The sequence below is a fragment of the Macadamia integrifolia genome, chromosome 7, assembly GCF_013358625.1.
Source record: "Macadamia integrifolia cultivar HAES 741 chromosome 7, SCU_Mint_v3, whole genome shotgun sequence".
Classification (NCBI taxonomy): domain Eukaryota; kingdom Viridiplantae; phylum Streptophyta; class Magnoliopsida; order Proteales; family Proteaceae; genus Macadamia; species Macadamia integrifolia.
In genome coordinates this window covers 33,929,138-33,951,867 of record NC_056563.1, presented here as the reverse complement: position 1 = coordinate 33,951,867, position 22,730 = coordinate 33,929,138, and the positions used below count along the sequence as shown (strand labels likewise).

At 37.0% G+C, this 22,730-nt stretch overlaps 1 protein-coding gene across 1 annotated transcript; it reads right to left on the bottom strand.

Annotated features, from left to right (window-relative positions):
* Window positions 1-1,657: 1,657 nt before the first annotated feature.
* LOC122084098 (probable ADP-ribosylation factor GTPase-activating protein AGD8) lies at window positions 1,658-17,384 on the bottom strand (the record flags this gene model as incomplete). Its single annotated transcript, XM_042652151.1, is given in 7 exon segments — window positions 1,658-1,951; window positions 2,206-2,307; window positions 2,506-2,631; window positions 12,500-12,754; window positions 12,921-13,356; window positions 17,098-17,216; window positions 17,350-17,384. Coding segments are annotated over 7 exon segments (1,181 nt in total), but the record flags the coding sequence as incomplete, so codon positions are not given.
* Window positions 17,385-22,730: the final 5,346 nt, after the last annotated feature.

Below are 22,730 nucleotides of genomic sequence, written 5' to 3'. Positions count from 1 at the left end.
AGTAGATACTACATAGTCATTATGATTACTGTTGTACACTTGTACTGCTGTATAAGTTACATGCTCAGTGTTTGACTTTAGTTGAGACTTGTGGATTATGGAGTCACATAGTATACTACTCTAATACTCTAAATATTAGCTAATTAATGTTGATGAATGCTTCATCATGGCTTAAATGCATTATTTATTTGTTTTACTATCATATTACATCTTGTTCTAGCAATGAAGTATGTATAATTTTCAGAACAGTTCGACGGTTGCTGCCAAACAAAGGTACAACTCTAAAACAATATCATGTTCTAGCATTTTTGCATTTTTATGTTCTTATCATGTTTATTAACCTTAAAATAGGCTATCCCCTAAGTTTTAAGTCAAAATACCACCATTTGACCACCGAAACAGCCAACAGAAACAAAAATAAAATAAAATAAAAAATATACAGTTTCGGCCGAAATCTCGCCAAAATTTCGGTATTTCGATGGTCATGAACCCACCGAAATACCAAAATGAAACGAGATCTCGAACCTTTCTTTCTACTTGGTCGGTTTCGGGTTGGGCCAAAATGCGTGAGTGATACTTTAAAATGGTTTTTGTAAAACATTGCTTTCTACTATTTAGTGCATTCATTTCCATCTACCGTCACATTGCAAATAAAAATCAGACTGTAGTGCAGCCAGTTGCTCCATATATCTGAGCTCCTACATATTTTTTAGTATAGTACGAGACCTTTTGGCACCCTTTGATAACATTTTCAGAAACATGAAAAAATGTTTTTTCATGTTTCTGTGCTCAGAAACTGAAAAACACCCCAAAAACTATTTGATAAACCTATTTCGTTTCATCTGTTTTTTGAAACATAAATAGACATTTATGCTTATTTCTATGTCTAGAAATAGGTTTGACGAAACAAGTTAGATTTGTTTTCCCATTTCTCAGAACAACTAGTAGGCCAAAAAATCGATGAACCCCTAATGAAAAATTGCATCTCCCAACCCAACATTTACCTTATCTAGTGACTTTTCAAAGTTCGATGATTCTCCAGAGAAACGATAATGAATACACCAATTTTTTGCTTTCCTAATGGAAACCTTAAATTCACATCCATTGATTCCTTGGTGGATTTCTTCTAATTCTCTCCGGACCCTCATGAATCAATTACTAAATCATTGCTAGGGATTAAAGTTCAAATTCCCTAACAAAATGCACACCGACCCAAGGAATCTACCAAACCCTACTCAGATCGAGATATCAAACACCAAAAAATCCATTTCTATTTTCAGAAACGTAAATAATCGATTATTGTTTCTCAACACATAAACAGTAGAAACATTATCAAATGGTGGCTTCGTCCATCCAAAGGCATTATCATTTTTATTTTTTTCCTAGGGGTAGGGGGGCTAATATGGGTGTTTGAACCTTCAAACCAACTAATCCCCTAAGCTTGCACATACAACCCTAATTTATACACACATTGGGTTAGCACCGAATCCTATGGGAACCATAGAAGCTGTGGGGCTGGTCCCAAGGAGGTAAGGGGAGTTGAACTCAGGATACAATCTGATCAAATGTTTTCTTTTTGAAGTATAAACAAACATATTCATGAGCACATACATTCCACTATGAAATTTGACACACCCCCACCCCCCAACCCCTCGACTACAAGAAAAGCTTGCACCACCCAATGGGTAGCAACAACTAGGTTTAAATCTTATTTTTGTCTCCAAAGAATTCTCGAAATTTTGTTTTAACATTGACTAGATTTTTAACTACTACTAGTAAAAAGTTCATCAGGCATCTTTGTACACAAACATTGGACCATCTTGATGCTGACGCAGTTACTTCCTCAAAGGATTCTATCCTGAAGATCTGTTATGAAAGTAGAAGCCAGAGAAGTGAGCTTCTTCCCCGTCTCCCCTGCAATGTTCTTAAGGGATGAAATATCCTGTGTTGCCTGGAATGGAGCAAAATTAGAGAGGTTAGGCCTACACAAGAACAATCAAAGATTCCTAGTGATACATGGTCAAGTAAAAGAGTCTTCGAAGTCTTTTATCTTCCAAGCTGGAATATGTATTCTATACCCGATTTAACTTGATATTTACAAGTTGAAGTTCAATTTTCCAAATTGGTACTCATCCAAAAACAAAAAGTTCCAAATTGGCAAACAGCTAGAATATGGGGCAAAAACACAGAAGAGTCAAATTCTACCTGGAAGGAAATTCGATTGATGAGATCAGCTGCTGTCAGGTCTAGTGCGGAATCATCGGCATTATGACCAAAGAGATCAGCACTGGAGATGGCCGCAGAACCCTACAGAGGAAATATTATTTAAAAATGGGTAATACAGTTTGAGAAGGCAACCATAAGAGAAATCTAGGCTTCCTTAAAATATGGAGATCCAAGTTGCATCATGAAACAAGTAGAGCTTTTCATACTCATCCAGAGTAAAAAAAAAGTAATTTTTTTTTTTTTTTCACTTCAATGTAAGGACACCAAAAAAAAACATACCGAGAACTTCTGCAATGATATTTGAGCTTCCATGTCACCGGCTTTCTTCTGATCCCCAAAAAACTGGGCTGATGAGATAGACTTGGCATTGGAGAACTTCTTCCTTGCTTCGTCAGTTTCTTGAATCTGAAAGCAAAGAGGAGAAAGAATGCAAGCAAGTATTAATAAGGAACTTCAACCGCAGAACCTAAATCACACGCAACTAGAGCAAGCAGTGCCAAGCCAAATGTTAAACTGGAGATACAGTTCAAATATCCTCACCATTATAGATATGAAAATCAATCGAACTCCACTATCAGAAGGAAGACATGCTAAGGATGGAGTATGAGGTCTAGTGCAGCAGGAGAGGATCCTTTTTTGTTTTTTTTCGTAGGGGAAGGGGGGTGGGCAAGTGATATTCCCAACTCAACCTGAGAAGATTATCATTGACAATAAAACATTTACCTATCAATCAAATTCCACCATCAGAATATATTCATGATGATCGTGCACAGGAAATCCATAAAGGTAACCCCTTTGGTTAGAAGATCAATAGGGATTCAACTATAGCCAACTTTCCTGCTAATGTTACATATCATTGTTGAACTCAAGCTGTCACCGAGGGGTAAGTGAATCAGTGACCCACAAAAACTCGGCCCAACTCTTTTTTATCCTCAAGTCACTCGTCAGCATCATAACCATTACAGCGCATAGGCACTCACAACCATGTACATGCCTCACAACCACATGCGCTGAACAATAGGGTGTTTGGAGGATAAAAAAGATCCACTCAAGATTTAATTCAACTAATCATGTCAGGGACAATTCTATTAATTAATTTACGAGGCATTAGAAACCGAGTGGTGTATTCTAGGACTGACTCCGACTCTATGCAGATTTCTCACCCCATCGCATCAAGACTCTATGCAGATTTCTCACCCCATCACATCAAACAAAGTTGAGGGCAGTAACATGGGTCATCCAAGGACAGCAGGTATGGGGTCTTTACGAATCATGCTCGTGGCATATTTCTAGTATTCTCAGGTCCTGTTGGCATGTATAAGTGTGCAACTCCAATACTGCAAAAGTGAAGTTGATAATTAAGGGATTAGAGCTCTCTCTCTCTCTCTAACCGCTGGTTGGATGTGAAGAAGGAGACTCGTCTTCTGTGATTTGATGTGTTTCTGCCCATGAATATGGTCCTCGGCACTATCTAGATCTTATTAGAAAAGCGAGCAATTACCTTGTGAGGTTCTTAGGCTGTGGCCTATCGTTGTGTTGCCAACTATATGCCATGGTATTCCATTTTATCCTTGCAATAAAACTTCATTGGTCTCTACCCCCCAAAAAAAAAAATCTGATATCACCGCTATAACATCCACTTGGCAAATATGGAACACGTGTTCATGCTCTTCCCTTCCATTAGGGAAACTGAAGAAAAAGATTATTATATTTGTGTGATAGAAGATCCAAATAAATCACTTGTTGCTGAAGAAAACATCAACACCAGGAACATGTCCAAATTGTCAATTCCATTAAATCTTAAGCAACATACAAACAACTCCTCCAACATACCCAATCTTAAATCAAATCAATGGAAGATGATCTGCTGGCTGAGGGTTAAATAAAAGGAAAAAAAGGAGAAAAGAGAGAGAGAGAGAGAGGAGATATTGGGGGAGAGAGAGCACATAACTCAATTTTCAAAAAACAAAGCAACTCTATGAAATAATTCCATTTTCTGGGTTAGCCTCAGGCCTACATTGCTTTAAATAAAATTGAAAACCAAAACAGTCATCAATGGGCTGATGTGATAGTTTCCTAAATTGAATAAAATAATTATACAAAAATTGAAAGAAACTTCTCCCATGAGTGGACAGCAAAAGGATCAATAACTTACTACCTAACAACTACCCCAAATAAATAAGGAAACTTCCTCAAGCTGCAGGCTGCTTTTGGAAGAGTTCCTAAGGGTCTGTACTGTAACGTTCTAAAAAACGAATTCTGGTGCTTTTTCATTTTTTTGGAATAGAAATAGGATGAAAACTGTATGGTATGTCCGGTTCATTTTTTTGTTTTTTTAAAATGAACCGGGCATTTGGCAAGCTTTTGAGTCCCATTTTTGGCACAACAAATTGTTGCTTTTCACCTTCAGAATCGATTCTGAGAAAAAGGCGGAGAAACACAAGGTGAGTTTAAGTTACGAGGGGCATAATGGAAATTTGCCACTTCAAACATAACACAACCCTAAATCGATGAATGCTTCAATTGCACAACCCTTCACTCCGAAATCTAAGATCTTGCGACCTGCAAATGGTGAAGGAGATCTGATCTCAAATGCGAAGGATGATCGACGAAAGGTATGTGAATCTCTCTCTCTCTCTCTCTCTCTCTCTCTCTCGTTCCTTCCTCTCATGGAGAGAGTCGCTGATTTCGTTGGATTTTGCAGAGATGTGTTCGTTGATCGGTCGCAAATGTCGTCTAATGTGATTTCTTCACATTGTGTTTGGTCTCAATCGCTGCGGTTTTCTAAATCCAGTCGTCTTTTCCATGTGGAGTTACTGCAATTCTTGCTAGATTCTAGTGTTGGGGTTAGATCCATAGATTTATTTGAAGGTTAGAAATCTGCTCCAGATTGATAGTTATTTTTATAAAATTTTACTGTGGCGTTGTTGGGGACTGGATTCTATGATATTTTTACAGGTTTTGTCTGTGTTGAAGTTTACTAAGCACAATCAAATGCCTGAAGATCACATAAAGTCTTTTAGAGAAGCAGTTGCTGTATTTCAGCATGCCAGAATGTATGTTAAAAGTTGTTTATTTTGAAACTCAATTTCATATTCTCTCCTGTTCTGCCTATAATGATTGTTTCCTCTCTCTTCTTTGTAGATTTGATGCTGGCACAAAGACAATCAAACACATAAAACCTCTACCTGAAAAGATTTTGCAATCTCTAGATGGCAATCTGGATTTCCTGGGACCGTATCCTTCCTCTTTTAGTCATTTTAAAATCACCAGTCTAAGAGTTCAATTAATCCCAAGAAAGCTCAACTTTCTAAATTACTTTATATCTCATCGTGTGGGACTGGTATCTGTTTACAGAGAGCAGGATTGGGGTCCTGTTTTTCTGTGAATTGGATGTGTGGTAGCTTAAATGAGAGTATGGAATTTCCACATGGCATGTTCAGGCTAACAACCCTATTCCACTTGGGAAAAAGTTGCCTTTTCATCTTCTATTAGAAAATTCTAGTGCTATAATTGTTTATGGGGCTGCAATCAATAAGGACACTATACAACATGCATAGTTCAGGAGGTCCTCATAGATGGTCAGTTGAACCATCTTTGTCAGTTTTCATCTGGTAAAGTGCCACAAATCTCAGATTCCAATATTTTGGTGGCAGAGCAGAAACTTCCACCAAAGGAACTATATGAGAGACCAAAGAACATTCTTGAGGGCATTTTGTTAACATCCAAAGAACTATGATGATATTCTTTCTAGAGTAGTCTGTATTGAAAGATCAACTCAACTAAGCCTTATCCTGACTGAAAGAGGTTTGGCTAAATACATCTAGTATATTTTTAAAAAAAATTAAATTTCTCTCATCTGTGCACTGTGCTCAATATATCACTTCTTATTGGTACTCTAATGCCTTTATTGTATATGCATTAAAATATTTGATTACGATGCTGCCATTGGATTCATTATGCTTTTGTTTATCCTCAATATGTTTAAAATGTCTTCTCCTTGATCATAAATGAACTTAGAGACATCCCTTCATCAGTAGCAACTGCCATGGCTGAAGGTCACTTAGATCCAATTACCATGGAAGCCTTTGGTAACTCAAAGAAAGCTAAAAGTTGTCTGGACCCAAATGTAACTCTAGCTTCTGATCAAGTGCTAAGAGCGGAGACCCAGGTGGTGATGTCTACGCAAGAGAGCTGCTTTTCCATATTTTGTTCTTGTGAAACAACAGATAAAAGGAATACAGGCAAGCTTTCTTTTAATCATGCAACTTCATAGTTTATAGAGAAGCTTTTCCACTGTGTTGTGTGAGTTGTCCACTTCTTACCTGTTTATTTGGTAATATATTAGTCATAATGAGACCTCAATTATGTGAAGATTGCTTGGCATGCCAAATGCACTAATCTTGTTCTATCTTGTCTGTGTGCATGTTGTGCATATTTTGTGGTCAGCTCTATTTTTACAATGTTTTAGTCCTCCTGTCATGAACAGATACAGAGCAGAAGATGACTTTGGATAAGAGGAGCTATTTGAAGGAAGCTGCTGCCCTTGAAAAACTAATAGCCCCTTCAGAATTCCACCAGAAAGTTGATGACATTGAAGAAAAAAGAGAATTTCCAGACAACAACCCCTTCAAGAAAAGAAAAGTTGTTGATTTTCAGTTGGAACAAATGCAAACCACTACTGAACAAGCTTCAAAGGTGATAGATGCTGAAGAATCAGATAAGGTTATAGAAAGAAGAGAGATTCTCAAAAACCCATTCAAGAAAGTAGAACTTGATTCTCAGTTGGAGCAGAGACAGACAACCATGGAGTTTCTCAAAAACTCTTTCAAGAAAGTAGAGTTTCTCAGAAACATTTGTTTTGATTCATCTTTCTTTGGACTTTAGGATGGATTTTCTTCCTTCTTGCCCTTTGAAATGTAATCAGAAAATTTTCATATTTGATGAATGTTATTATCATTACAAGTTCCTGCTTTAATTGACTACTTTTGATGAAGTGGGTGTTTACATTTCCTTGCCCATTTGTAAATAAAGTCACTAAATTAAACTGCTACGACTAGTGTGATATGTTATTTCTTTATAGCTACTATTTACTAGTACTGGTCACAGCCCTGGACAATTTCCTTCTTGTTCTTTTCCTATTATCTTCTGTTTGTTTAAGCCAAATCAGTCCTATCCCTTCTCCCACGATCTTTCTTAGAAGTTCAGCTCTAGAAATCTGAAAACAGGGTTGTCCAATCCTAAATCACTATGACTTGAAATAAGAACCGATTCTGTTAAGTGTGAACCATACAGGTTTCTATTTCTTCCAAGTTGCAAAAACATTTTATTTTTGGGGTTACCATACAACATTTAAGACGCAGAATCACTCCAAAAAAATAGAAATGCAAAAAAGTGTGCCAGACCCAGAATCAAGTTTAAAAAACAGAATCGTTACAGTACAGACCCTAAGTAACCCAACTCTTAAAGAAGAAACCAAGCAGAAGAAGGAAGAAACTCCTCCAACGTCGGATAACTTGGGGAGTGTCCTAATCTATCTAAACAACTTAATTTAATAAAGCAGAAAACCAACCCTAAAGGTGTCCTAACTCAGGCCACTATAACAATAAATAAATAGAGAAACAAACCCCCACAACTTGGATGAGGATAAGGTTAATAAAAGGGGGAAACGTGGAACCGCAAGCTGAAAAACTCATCCAAGATGGGCCCAACAAGTCCTGGTCTCCAGGTTTGAACCTTCCTTGGGTCATGAGCTTGGTTTCGAACTAGAAAACTGACCCAAAACCAGAACCGTAGTTCCTAAGTAACCCAACTCTTAAAGAAGAAACCAAGCAGAAGAAGGAAGAAACTCCTCCAACGTTGGATAACTTGGGGAGTGTCCTAATCTATCTAAACAACTTAATTTAATAAAGCAGAAAACCAACCCGAAAGGTGTCCTAACTCAGGCCACTATTACAATAAATAGATAGAGAAACAAACCCCCACAACTTGGATGAGGATAAGGTTAATAAAAAGGGGAAACCTCGAACCGCAAGCTGAAAAACTCATCCAAAATGGGCCCAACAAGTCCTGGTCTCCAGGTTTGAACCTTCCTTGGGTCATGAGCTTGGTTTCAAACTAGAAAACTGACCCAAAACCAGAACCGTGACCATGCTCCTGCATTATTTTCCCCTTTTTAGAAAAAATTTCCCTTATATATGATTGGGGGGATCTTCAACACACGATTAACATTCATCCTTGACCCTATAAAATCTTGATGAAACCACAATTCGACAGTACAAATCAGCAATACATAGTCCATTGTTGAAGTCATAATGTGAAAACACAGATTTTACTGGTTCGATCAAAGAATTAATGTATGTTCCTCCACAGATTAGTGTATGTTCCTTCACAGTGGCTCGTCTTCTTGCTCTTCCTTCCACCCATTGCTCAACGGCTGAGATCCGTTTGTCAAAGGAAGATACCATACGATCGGATGTGACCTGCAATTGATTCTTAAATTCTTTGTTGAGTCTCTTCGAGATTTGTAACAACCTTCCACAAGTTCTCTTGCACGGCTTGAATTTGTTAGGGGATAACAAAGAGATTAATTAATTCAATGGTATCTATGGCCAGGTTTGGGTCTGATGCCAAATTGAGCAGATCAAATCAATGGAAGATGGTCTACCGGTGGTGGGCTAGATCAATGGAAGAAAAGAGAGAAGAGAGACAAGATCGGGGGGAGAAGAGAGAGCATGCAAGTATGCAACTAACTTTTAAAAGACAAAGCAACTCCATTCCATAATTCCACATCGTGAGGTGGAATAATGAAGAAGAAGAAGAAGAAGAAGATGAGCAGTAATGCTGGCCCCCTTCTCTTGCAGGCTCGATCTACAACAACTAAAATACTCTCTCTCGAATCCAAGTTCTACCAAACTGTACCCACCAACAAGATTTGACAGCGATGAATCACCTGCATTCTCTTGTTCCAGCTATGGCTGCTCAGGGATTCATAGTTTCTCACTCAATTGTCTCATCAACCCTCGAAATCTTGCGGTCACAAACAATGATATTCCTGAAGATGGGTATGGATACAAAAAGTAAAGACATGAACCTTTCCAACCACCTGAAGCCACTCAAATACCCCTTGATATCCATGCTTCCTTGAACTCCTCTGAACCCCGCAAGTGGCTGAAGCCCTCAACCCCATTATCTGAATCCTCCAAACATACATCACAACCCCTACCCTGTTTGAACCTGCACCCCTCATTATTCCCCATCCAAATCCCTGACAAATCCCATCTCTCCTCAGATCCAAATCTGTTATGAGGACCTACAATTTCCTATCCTACTCCCAGAGGATGAGGCGAGGTTTTGAGAGAGGAAGAGAACAAGGGAGAGACTGACTAATGGAGGGAGAGAGAACAGGATGCTCAGAGGAAAGAGAGAGAGAGAGAGAGAGAGAGAGGGGGGGGGGCAAGGTCGTGGTGCCTTACCTATTTATTGGAGTGTGTAACACTACAAGATGAGATGGTAGAAATGGTTTAGTCATCAAGAAGAGAAGATGTTGCAAAACCACATATGAAGAGGAAGATAGAAAAACAAAGGGTTTTATAAAGGAAAAACGAAGGGAAAACAGTTTTGGCCAGAATAAAAAATAGGTCTCGACATCATAAATTTTGTGTTCTACAATTTTTTTTTAAATAGAAATAGTGTCCATAAATGATAGCAAACACAAACAAAAACACTTTTTGTGTCGGGAACAAACAAAAACAAAAACAAAAACATGATACCAAAGAGACCCTAAATTAATAAAACAGAAAGCAACCTAAAAGGTGTCCGAACACAGCCCACTGTTATAATAAATAATAGAGAAATACACTCCCACGAATTAAATGAGGATAAGGTTCCTGAAAACCAGGAAACTGGAACAGAAAGCTGAAAAACTCTTCCAAGGCCACATAAGTCCTGGTTTCCAGGTTTGAACCTTCTTTGGGCCATGGCATGGTTTTGAACCAAAAAGCTGACCCAAAACAAGAACCGTGGTCATGCTCCTGCATTAAAAGGGTTCAGTTGCCTTGTGAACCAAACAATAAGCATGGGCATGGGACTAGCTGGTTTCCCAATTTAACCAGAAAGGGACGTAAGGTTTCAAAAGACCCAAGCCCAATAAGGATCATATCAAAATCCTAACCATTTGAGGAAGAGCAATGTTCAACCCGACCTTTTTGTATCTTTAATATAAATTTTTCTTTTGTAGATCATCTATGAGGAAGGCCCATATACCCCACCATGCAAACAGCTAGTTACAGACATAGAGGATATTGCCTGCTCAAAAAGAACTTGCACCTGGTGAAAATAATCTGAATACCTAGAGCTGCCAGAGAACAACAAGAAAATCCGAGTATGGTTTACCATAGCAAGGTACTTTTTTATATATTTATTTGGACTTGTTTTTTTTTTTAAACACCACATTAGTGAGAGAGAGAGAGAGAGAGAGTAATGTAGTACTGAATTTGAAAGTCTCAAAACAGCAGCCCAAAAAAAAAAAAGATCTTAAATCAAAAAATAATTCAGATTATGGGGGCATTCCTAGCAGATCTAGGAGAAGGGTGATAAGGTCATATATCGGCAGATATAGAACAACAGTAAAATTAATTAAACCATACCGAAACCTGTTCTGAAAAAATATTGATTAAACAGAACCTGAGATATACAAAGCAGTAACTAAGATCAGGGGTAAAATATCAATTAACCTGGGAATTTCGGAAGTCAGAAATTAGGGTAATACCAAGTGATCAATTCTGTTGTCATCTTAGTTTAACATTAATAAACTTAATGCCGAAAACCAAGATCAATTCAAGTAGGAATCAGAACTTTAACGGAGAAAAGGGTATGGGAAAACTCTAACAATTCAGAATCAGCAGGTCAGAATATGCTGAAATTCAAATCGAGTTCACGAGATTCAGGAATATTAGGTCAAAAGTAGAGATGATTACAGTGTTTAGATCATCCTATCTCTAATTCATGTACAAAAAGCCTTGTGTATGATCTTCTAGAAGCACAAGTCCTTGTTACAGAAAACTATAAGAATACTTACTTGTTAATGGCAATTAGAATATAGAAGAAGAATCAGCAAAACCAATAGAACATCAGTACCAGAAGAACATGAACAAAGGGCAATCCACCGCGGCTTCTCACCGCAAGGTGTCAATTGGATCAAACACCAACCCCTTTCCTTGACCACACAATGGGTTTTTTTTTATCAAACACAAGAAATTCTTCACCAACGAAGAAGGGAGCAGCAATGGCCTTTTCATTAATCAAAATCCGTGAACAATGCTAGGCCCTCTTAAAAACTTATATAAGAGACTCAAAATAGACTCAAACAAGTCTCATTCTTCTCATCATATGCTCTACTTAGAACTAGTTGATGTAACATAAGCTTGATCTATGCTGTAGTATTGTATAGCAATCCTCTCTGTAAGTGTTGGATCCCTTTATCCGGGGAGAAGAAAAATATTTGCTGTATGGACAACATCAAGAACACTAAGGCCTTAAAATAATATCTCCCTGAATATGCCACAAACTGTCTACTGCTCTCCATTTTAGAAAGACAGTCCTTTCAACACATCTTGCCCTGACTGACTCCTACATTCAAAGAGTTCATACAAGAAGTACCAAATTATAACAAAAAATAGGAAGTGAATTGAAAAAGGCAGAAAAGGTGTAGGAGGTTCTTCCTAGATAAGCTTCATAGCCTATATGAAAGTATTGCACCAAAACATATAAGCTCTCTCAAAGAAAAAGATTATGATCGGGTTAGGAATCACTGCAAACTGAAACATCTAAAATGTAAAACAATAGATTTAAAAGAAAATTTTCAAACTCAAAAGTGATTCACAACTTGTTTTGGCAACTAAGAACATAGTCAAGGGGCAGAAGCATGCAATTGTCCAAAAGAACTAGTTGATTATGAGTGAAGCATAGAGAGAAAATTGCATAAGCAGCAAGTCAAGGAAGCTTATATTTGCATACACAAAATTAGAAAAACACCACTTTCTTTTACAATCAGTAGTCCAGAATCCTGGGAGTAATCATTATACTTTTAAGCCTGAAATCACCAAACCACTGACCAAACAGGGCACCAGCTTTTCAAGACTTAAATTTTTATATTCTACAACTGAATAATGAAAAAGAAGTACCAAGAATACCAACCATACAGGTCAAAATCAAATAGTTCTACTTAAGGAGTCCAATGCACATATAACCTGCAAAAACTTTTAAAACTTGCCTGCACTTTTGAAGAATTGGATTTTTTCTGAAATCCGTTGTCCATCCCAAATTCAGCAAAGAAGCTTGATGACTTAGGAGGGGAAACGTGATTAATCACATGTGCCCCTCCATAACTGGTCTCATCAGGTTGGACATTCTCCACATAATCAAAGCGAGAAGGAAAAGATGAAGGAAATGTTGGTGTAGCATTGGCTGAAGTTGCCACTGCAGGAGCTGGTTCTTCAGGCTTCTGGTCATACAAACTCTCATTTGGCTGAATTTAAAAAGATATTTCCATTATTCATTATGAGAAATCAATTCACCAACATATTTTAGGAAAAAGCATCCATAAACTGATATAAACCTGCAACTAAAGAGATGTGCCTCGAATACTTCTTTCAGTGACTGACATATTCTTACTGGTAAAAACAAGGGCATACCTTTGTAGTAAGCTTCCGGACACCAAGTCCTCCAGTCTTTCCAGTCCTTTTTGCACCAAGGGGCTTTTTAACAGAACTGGCAATAACTGTATGAGAAGGAGCTCTAGGTGAAGCAGCAACTTCAGGAGTTTCATGTTTTTCACTAAGACTTTCTTTTGGAGCTTCAGGGAGCTTGACTTCAGAGAATCCATTAACAGCATTCATAGACTGAGAAGCAACAGGTGATGCGGGCAAACCAGAATCTTCTGCCATGTTTTTGGCAACTTCTTTTGAAAGTATTTGTTTGTATAACTCCGCAGCTCTTGAAGTATACTTTGCCTCAATTTTTCCTCCATCAGTCCATCCATGCTGCTTAAAGAAAGCCTGTGCACGGTTGTTTCCTCCAAAACTCATCATCTTCAACTGCTCTGGGGTCCACGAGTCCAAATTTGTAGACCTAGTAAACGGAAACCAGTCCCTCAGCTCAATGTTATCTTAAGATCTGGAAAATAATTTCTCAAACAATTAAGTGTATCTCGGTGCGCCCCTGAGATTAAGGCATTTATACCTAACACAGGTCAACTCATCATTTTCAAAAGAGTAGATCGCAAGATCTACTGTGTTGTAACTTGTAACAGGGAGTAAACAACCAAATTGAGGCCCAAATTAAGCACACTGCAATTAGAATCATTCATGGTTTTATATAAGAGATGGAGATCCATCAAGGTCTCTAAATCTTCAATAATCCACATGATTTAACCCAGGCTAGTTCAAACAGCCTGTTGACTTCTCAATGTTTCTAACTTTCTACCATATAAAGGTCAATGGCTTAGAACATAGAAAAGGTTGTCCATCTAGGTCAATGACCAACCGATTACCTGGTCTAGTATGATTATGAGACATCACTCTAAATTGCAATAATAAAGCATCTGCTTATACTGCTTGAATTCTGAAATTGGCCACTTGCACTTGAACTTTGATCAGAAGAGTATAATTAATCTAGGATGGTAAGCTGATTTTTCCATGTATAATGACCGTTGACTTGAGTTTTTTTTTTTTTTTATTGGAAGGCTAAGACTTCATGGTTCCTATAGACCTAAATCGTTGAAATTCCATCTAGTAAAAACAGAAAAATGATAATCTCCAGAATAATACATAGGAATACTACAGAGGGAATAATTTTGACACACATCAAAGAGATAGTTATCCACCCAGGAGCTACTTTACCATATTTTGAATTCAATGATTTTAACCCCCCAGACCAGTTTGCTTTGACAAGCTCTAGAACTACCAATCTAGGGCAGCGGGCTGATCTTTGCTCCAGAACATACTAGTTGTTATTACTTGTGTCTCTTACAAAAGCTATAGCCTCGCTAATGGGGTAATCAGATGCCAGAAAGAAGAGGAAGAAAGGCTCCTGCGATAGCTTGAAGAACAGGGTGACAGGGTTGATATAGGTCCTGCAATTCATGGTTTGAACCAATATTCTGGTTCAACTGAACCTGTGGTTCAAGTTTTGGTTCACCCAAGACATCTCCAAATCATGAGCTAGTTTTAGGAGTTTGGAGTCTTTTTCTTCATTATATGTCAGATATTGAATCTGTTTAGGACAGCTATTCACAGCCTCCGGCTGGAAGGGTTTCCTTTATCAGTTTGGTCTTTGTTTTTAAAAGTTCAGTCAGTTGAGAACTCTCCAAACAGAGTGGGGCTGGAGAGTCCTAGTTGGTCTGTTTTGTTCCTTTTATGAGTCTTCTATTTAAACATATAAATGCTTTAGCCTCCCCCCCCCCCCCTAATGACTTGATTAATTGAAGGAGAGCTTTTTGCTCTGTTTTGGATCTGTGGATTTAAGATTACTCTTGTGAGATTCAAGAGTGTAACGCTGTGGATTCAGTGATGGGGCTCTGATGGATTCCAAGCCTAGATTGGTTCCATTCTTGATCAACTTATCTCTCCTCTTTCGATTCTCTATATCCATTGATTATAAAGTTCAGATCTCTCGTGCGAATGTTACTTCTTTCATATATCCTTAATTTTGTTAGCCATTATTCAATGCTGATCTGTTAACTGTCATATCGCTATTCTGCTTCTTTCAAAATCTTCTTTTCCTAATCGATTCAAACCATAGTTGCCAAGGCATTGCCTAGGCATCACAGGCACCTTGGACACCTTCCTCATGTTGTTGGTGTCTCTTTGCGTCTAGGTCCCCTCCAACGCCTCAGGCCGCCTAGGTGCTGTGACAACTCTGATTTCAAACTCTACTACTTGAATATAAATTCTTAAAGTCTCAGCTTTGGCTCTGAAATTTCAAATCTGATTTCAGATTTTTATCCTGCTGCTACTGTTAATTCTAATCATAAGTTCAAATCTGTTTTGAAGGCCTGATGTTACCATTGATTTCACAGTCCTAGTTCTGCTTAAACTCTTCAATTCTATTTCTATATCTGAAATTCTATGTTACTATTTTATGGATTTCAATCACTAAATAATCTCTGTTTAGGATCTACTTGAATTCTAGTTCTCAAAACTTTATTCCTCGTATCCAATTCTGGATATCTGGGATTTTAGTTTCCTAATCACAGTAGGAAACCACCATACAATTGCATCCAACCACTGCATCACTGTCCAACTTTACTGGACTATTTCCCTCTGAATAGACCACTTGACCATAGAATCAAGTGAATCAGGTTGATCAACTGTGAGTTATTGAGTTTCTATTAATACTGACATGGTTTCTATCTCTGCGATTCTGCTTTTCTAAGGGATTCCTCAATCCTATTAGTTCTGCTTAGACTCCATTTCTTGCCTGAATCTTAACAACTTAGCTATTTGCTTTAGTTAAACTGGATGCTGGTGAATCAACTAACCATCTTTCTATTTTACTAAAAAAAAACCCAAAAATAAATAAATGAATCATCAATTTGCCTCTGGTATGAAGATTCATTACCATTTATTTCTTCGGAATTCTTTCGGCCTTTCCTAGGGATGTTCTCAGATTCTTGTAGGCTTGACATCACATCCTTTTTTTACTAAGAATGGAAGCTATCTTGGAGTTATACTCAAGTAGTAAACATTTAGAGTATGTGGAAGAGGCATAAGAATAGAGCTTTCAAGAGTTTTTCTGAATCTCCCTTGGATGTTAGTGGCATCATTATGGTGAGAACAACAAGGAAGGTGATAGTGAATAATGGATAAATTAGGCAAATCTCATCAGACCTTAATGAGAAGCTTGGTAGAGGTTAGTAAATATCCTTTCTCTCCCTCCTAGTGAAGCACTAGTACTTTCTTCCTCAAGCTCACTCCATTAAATATAAACTTTTTTTTTTTTGTGGCGTGGAGTTAACCCAAAATGAGGCCATATTTGTGTAGCACACTCGTATACCAAAAATCATAGTAGCCTCATATGTGTGTTGCTGTCGTCTTATTATTTCACACATTCTCAATTTGAGACTTGGAGGAGGATGCTGATCAAGTGGCAGTCATCTGCTGGGGTTTTTCTATAAATGCAGAACCCCACAAGTTCATACACACCAGATCTTTATGCCCCTCTAGGAACATCTCATTCTGATCATCAGATGGAGGACTAGATCTACAAATCCACTGATGAATGAGAAAGATATAGATGTGGCTTTAAGGTAGTCTGTTTATCAAGATAATCATATTTCCATGAAACTTTACCTTTTTTATGTTAGAAAGTTAAAAATCTTGTTTGTCGTCCCACTTGGTAAGGTTTCCTTTCACTTTCAATTGAAGTAATTATTCATTTAGAAGAAGGGGGACGGAAGATTTAAGATTTAAGTCGAGCCAACTGCTCTGCAACGATGCAAGAATTATTATTTCCTTTGTTTGCTGCTGTTTACGGACAAAAAAAATACCACCTTCTAGCTAGCTAGAAACGGACTACCTTACATTTGAATCTAGGTCTGCGTTCTACAAAAGACAGTCCAGAAGCACAAAGATATCAATCCATGAATCAAAACCATGTGGTTAACACCAGTTCCCATCTTAGCTCAATTAATCAACAAAATTTAATACTGAAGAAGACATAAATCAACGTTGAGCAACGTATAAAGGTTCTTCTAGATCAAATTAGCAACAAAACCCAATTGTGCATGAACCGAGAGATAAACCAAAACAAACAGTATACAGTGAATGACCATCAAATTCAAGATCACCTCTTTCTCAATAAAAAAATTACCTCACGAAGCTGATGTGAACACCCAGGCTTCGGTGAACAGCTGAGCAATCGATGCAGAGAAAAATCCCATACGTGACAGACGCCCATGTCGGATTCTTCGCATTACAATCGAAACACATCTACAACACAAAATCAAAACAAAATGTGAGATCCGAAAAGAATCCATCCAGATCTACAACTCGACAACCAGATCTCAAAAACAAAAATCAATTTTAACCTACAACAAAAACTAATACAAAAAGAAGCATGTACCTTGTTATCAGACTTAGTTTTCAGCTTTCTGAAAACTGCAGTTTTGTCATTGAAGATTTCGGAAGCCATTGCTAACAGATTGACAGGAAAAAAAAAAAAAGAATGAAAGATAGAGAAAGGAGAGATCGTTTCCCAAGAGGAGGAAGGGTTTTCGAACCAGTAAACACCTCCTCTCAGGGAAAACGAAGAATATGCGTAAATCCGCGATTTGCTGGTTAGCCTTTTTTGCTCTTTCGGAATTTAGATTTTCATAATAAAGGAAACTGCCTCCGAAACTTATATTTGGTTTGTACTTTTACGTGAAGTGACGAAATAGTCCTCCTCCTTTCTCAATAATTACGGTTACTAACTAAAATGACGTATACGCCCTTGGAGAGCTGTAGTCGGTGGATGGGGTCCATGTCTAGTCAACGTCTCTTCTGTTTTCTCTGTTGGATCTGCGGAGACACCGACGCTTTGTGAAAACACGTGTAAGCAAGAGAGAGGTCCACGTACGTTGCCAGCTAAGATAATTAAAAAGCTGAAATGGCTGCGAGGACCGTGTAGGAAAACCTCCCTATGCGACTTCCTCTTCTTTGGGAAGGTCCAACGTGAGCGTCAGTGGAAGGTCGCTAAACGGTACGCATCGTCCAACTAATCAAAGTTTCTGCTGGCAATGGAGAAGAGATTAAGAAATAGACGGCCCACCAGATTCATTCACAAGGGATTTTGTGCATTTTTATACTATGACAAGATTCATCTCAAATTTAAGCATTTTGCATGGAAGTTACTTAGAGGAGGAGTTTTCACCCTCTCAAATATTCAGATTCAGATCATTTCCAGCTGTTGGGATCTAGAATGCAGCATTAGACCATTGGTGGGATCTAGAATGCGGATCAAACAACCTAATACATAGGTCCTCCCAATTGTTGGATGCGCAATGGGCGTCCCTAAAGCTAGAGAGGATCTTAGTCCTAAAATTTCAACGCTTGTTAAAAATCGATAACCAATGTACCTTATGTGTTTATGATTCTGAAATTTATTGACATGTTTTCTTATCATGCAATTTCTCAAAGAGAATTTGGTCTTCGCACTAAATTTCTCCATGGTTCAGACTTCCTCACTTGGAAAAAGACCTTCTTCACCTTCTTCCAAATTACCCCGAGCCGCCCTTACAACAACCCCATATGCCCCACCACCACTTTGACTTGATCTATCTAAACTTTTCTTCAACAATCTCATCATTCTCTCTAATGGGAGCTTTGATAGCTCAACCAATTAATGAAGGGGGATGGCATCTGTAGTGTTATCTAACAATAGATTGGTGTTTTTACTCTGTCCAAGTGCTTGCTTGTTAGATTTGTGCCCTAACTAATCTACGATCATATAAGCAACAACTTGCATAGAAGAATTGCTTGTGATCTATGATCACCCTCCACTTGCTAGGCGTGTTAACTAAAGTTAGTGCCCTGAGTTGATTTAGTAAATGAGGAGTCACCCTAAACGAGCAAAGCCAAATGAAAGACCTTATGTGATAGAGAAGCTCTCTTCTACTTCTCATAAAGCTCCTAATAATCCACGGTCTTTCCATGACATATACCAATTTTGGGCACTTAAAAATTGAGATTTTTTCTTTTTCTTTTTATAAACCCACAAAACCGAGAATAGGGGACTCAAACAAGGAATTATTGGTGCATTACCATTGGTAGGACAATGACTAGAAACCTATACAGATGTAGTTGAACTGGTGAAGTAGCTCACATAGTAGGACCACTCATGGGCTTGGGAATATTTTTCATTTCTATTTGACAGTGAAGCTAGTCTAAGTCATTTTCAATCTTATTGTATTAAGAAAGCGGATTGATATTCACGTGGCACATCTTCTAGCATAGTTAGTTAGAACCAAGAATGTTTATAGTCTCTATTTTTCTTAATTTGAAAAACTTTTCACTTTCATTAGAACAAATATATATTATTGCTACTCTCATTTATAATGTTATATAAGAGATGGACATTTGTCGAAGTAATTCAATTCAATTTTGTTCCAATTAAATGGGGTCGGTTATATGAATAATTTCCCTTAAATCAGTTTTATTCAAAGTCACACTTGTAACATTCTTTAAGCTATGCATATCTTGCATCACCACTTTATCTAGCTCTGAGTTATTTAGATATTTCCCCAATTTTTTTAGCTAGTTTAATTTGAATCAAATTACTTCTCCCTATTGGAATATCTAAAAGCTTTCATTGCACCATGTACATGTGGCATCAAACGATATTCTAGTTGTTTATCATGTATCGGAACTACTCCTAAATCAGCTCTAATATGGTCATTTTCTTTTTTCTTTCTCTAATTTAACCATTCATTCATCTCGACATCCTCACAACTAACAAACAATTATAAAGACAACACCTAATTTTATTCATAGTTTAATAACCTTGGTTATGATGGGCTCAGGCAAACCTACCTCAAGTGCCCACCCAAAAACAATTTTTTGGAAAATATACAAAGCATGTGGCTCAAGCAGAGATGTTGCCAATCCCACGATTTAATTGTCTTATTGACAGATTTTAAAATGCCATCAAGTTTAATTGTAATAATTGAACATTTTATATGTTAGTCGTAACAATTATAAGCCTAGAAAAGAAACATATTGTGCAATCCTTGTGGGCTTGCATTACATCTATTTGCCCAAGGGTACTTGGCTACAATATCTGAATTTTTTTATTCTATTTTCTTTTCTTTGGGATTTTTTTTTTTATAAAGAAAGAAGCTAACTTATTAATGCATGAGAAACACTTGATATACATATTATATACATAAGATACTCAAAGAATGGAAATGATATACACATGACAAGACAAGACAAGACAAGGCGCTTTCAGTTAAGGAGAGATAGTGACACAAAACTCCGACTGCCTCTCTCCAGAAGTTCTAAATCTTAATAAGAGAGTCAGTCTCGTTGTTAATCTCTCTTGGAATTAATATAGGTTAATCCCACCTAGTCTTTTTAACCAATCATTTCCAGAATATACATGGAGGAAGTTTGGATGCAATAAAGACAATCAGAAACTTTTTAATTTAAGTAGTTTTTAGTCATGTTGCAATGCCCAAGTTAACCCTTTTTTTTTTTTTTTTTTTTGCGAAAATTCATTTCAACAGTTGGAGAGAGAGAGAGAGAGGACATAAAATAAAATAGGCATGTGTCAAATATTTAAGTGTATTGACTCCATTCCATACTTGTGTATTTGTAGTACCGTAACCATTACTATATACTCTCCAATGTTTCAGAAATTGGATATGTGATTCAGTCAAATCGATTGATTCAGATTTGGACTCGATGGCCTGATTTTGGACATTTCAAAGCTGCCAAGCCTTTTCCCATATATATATATATGGTTGGGTATAAGATTTTAGTATTTTTCCCTATGTCCCTTCATGATATCCTCCCGCACCCATTTAAAGCAACTCCCCTTAACCATGGATCTCATTCATTGTAAGTATAAGAAAACTTGGTACTTTTTAAATATATGTATAGATATTTTTTTATTTATGGAAACTTTTTTTTATAAGATATTTATAGAAACTTTTAATCTCTCTAGGATTTTTTCCAATATTAATTCATATTCTAGGAGGGAGTTGGGGTGGTTGTTAATAATACAAGGGATTATTTTCCTTTCATGTCATATATAGCTCTCAATAATAATTTATTATTATTGAGAGCATAGTAGTAATAGTAGTAACTTATTCTTATCAAAATAATAATAATAATAATAATAATAATAATTTATTAGTTTGGATTAATTAATTTACTAATTTCCCACTACATGTACGTACTGAATATTAAGTATATAAAATCCAACATATTATCCCAGCTTCCCAGTTACCATTTAACCTTATATATATTAGAAATGTAAAGCTCCAAAGAAGACAGGCCATCCAACCGAGGATGAAAAATCTTTGCAAGCAAAAAACCCATGAAAATGCAACAACGATTTAAAAAACAAGGGGATGGAGGGGGGGGGTAGGGAAGGGATTTGCGATCTATCTGAATTTGCAAGTTTGCACCCTATGTTCTTCAGAGACTTCCTCCCAGCTTCCTAGGTACCATTTAGCCTTGTATATATCTTTATATTGGCAATTACATAGTAGATCCATATAAGGGTCAAATACAGACCCACGGAAGAATCAATAGGGGGCCAAGGCCACACTTATTGGAAAACAAAGAAATTTGTGCAAATCAAACACCAAGAGGAGTTGATCAAAGTGACTTATCCTCAAGCTGGTACTCACTGAGCACTGCAAACCGCTCGTCACTATCACCTAGATAGTTATAAAAGTGTTTTAATCAATTTTCAATTATCTAAAATATCCACATGATTGGGTAGAGAAAAAATTAATGAATGAATCTCATTTTTTCTTCAAAAGCTTGTCAGTCACACCATCCGAATAGAAACGTAATTACTATGTCATGAAACCTCATTAATGAAATTTCATACGCCATTCAAATTCTCATTCACACAAATTGTTGCGATTTACAAGGTCTACTTTTATACTATTTGATCACTCTCTCCCCTCCCTCTTGAGGTGGTACCCACATGAGAAGAAAAAAAATACTCTGACAATATTGGATGCAAATGAAATTATAGGGGAAGGAAATAAAATTTTCAAACCTAAAAAAGAAACTTTTATAATCATTATTTCACGAGGTTATATTAGTAACTCCAAATTATTTCATATTGGATTCATAGTTGGAAACTAAATTTTGACCCGGAGAGATCATTTGAGTCAAACCAAATTTTTGAAAAACCAAGTCAAGAGTTATGTACACTTGGCTAGGGTGAAAATGACATGATTCAATCATGAATTGTCTAAGTCAAGCAATATTTGGTATTTTTTATTGGAGTCACTATACAGTGAGTCTTGTCATCTTTTAAAAGGAAAATAAATGCTCTTTGGTCTAACAGGGACATACTTTCCCCTGTGTTGAGACATAGAGGGCGGAAAAATGACACCCCCACCTTTATAAAACCTAAAAAACGCAACCAGGGAACATATTTTCCCCTTTTTTAAAACACATAATTGACTACTTTACTCATAGTATTGAGTTAATAAACCAATGAATGTAATAATAAGTAAAAGTAAAAGACCCCGTTTTTTAATTAGAAAAAAAACCTTAAATGAAACACCATAAAAACTTTGAGAATATTAGACTTGGATAGTGGGACTTCACCTGTAGATCTACTTGTTGTAGCCTGGAAATTGGAAACGGATATTCGAAAGAAACGATTGTTTAATTACAGTATTGATTTCGGAATCTGTATATTTTGCGGTAATTGTGTTTCCCAACTGTTCTAGTCCATTTACTGTTATTTCCTCTATGAACTCAGTAGTTAAATAA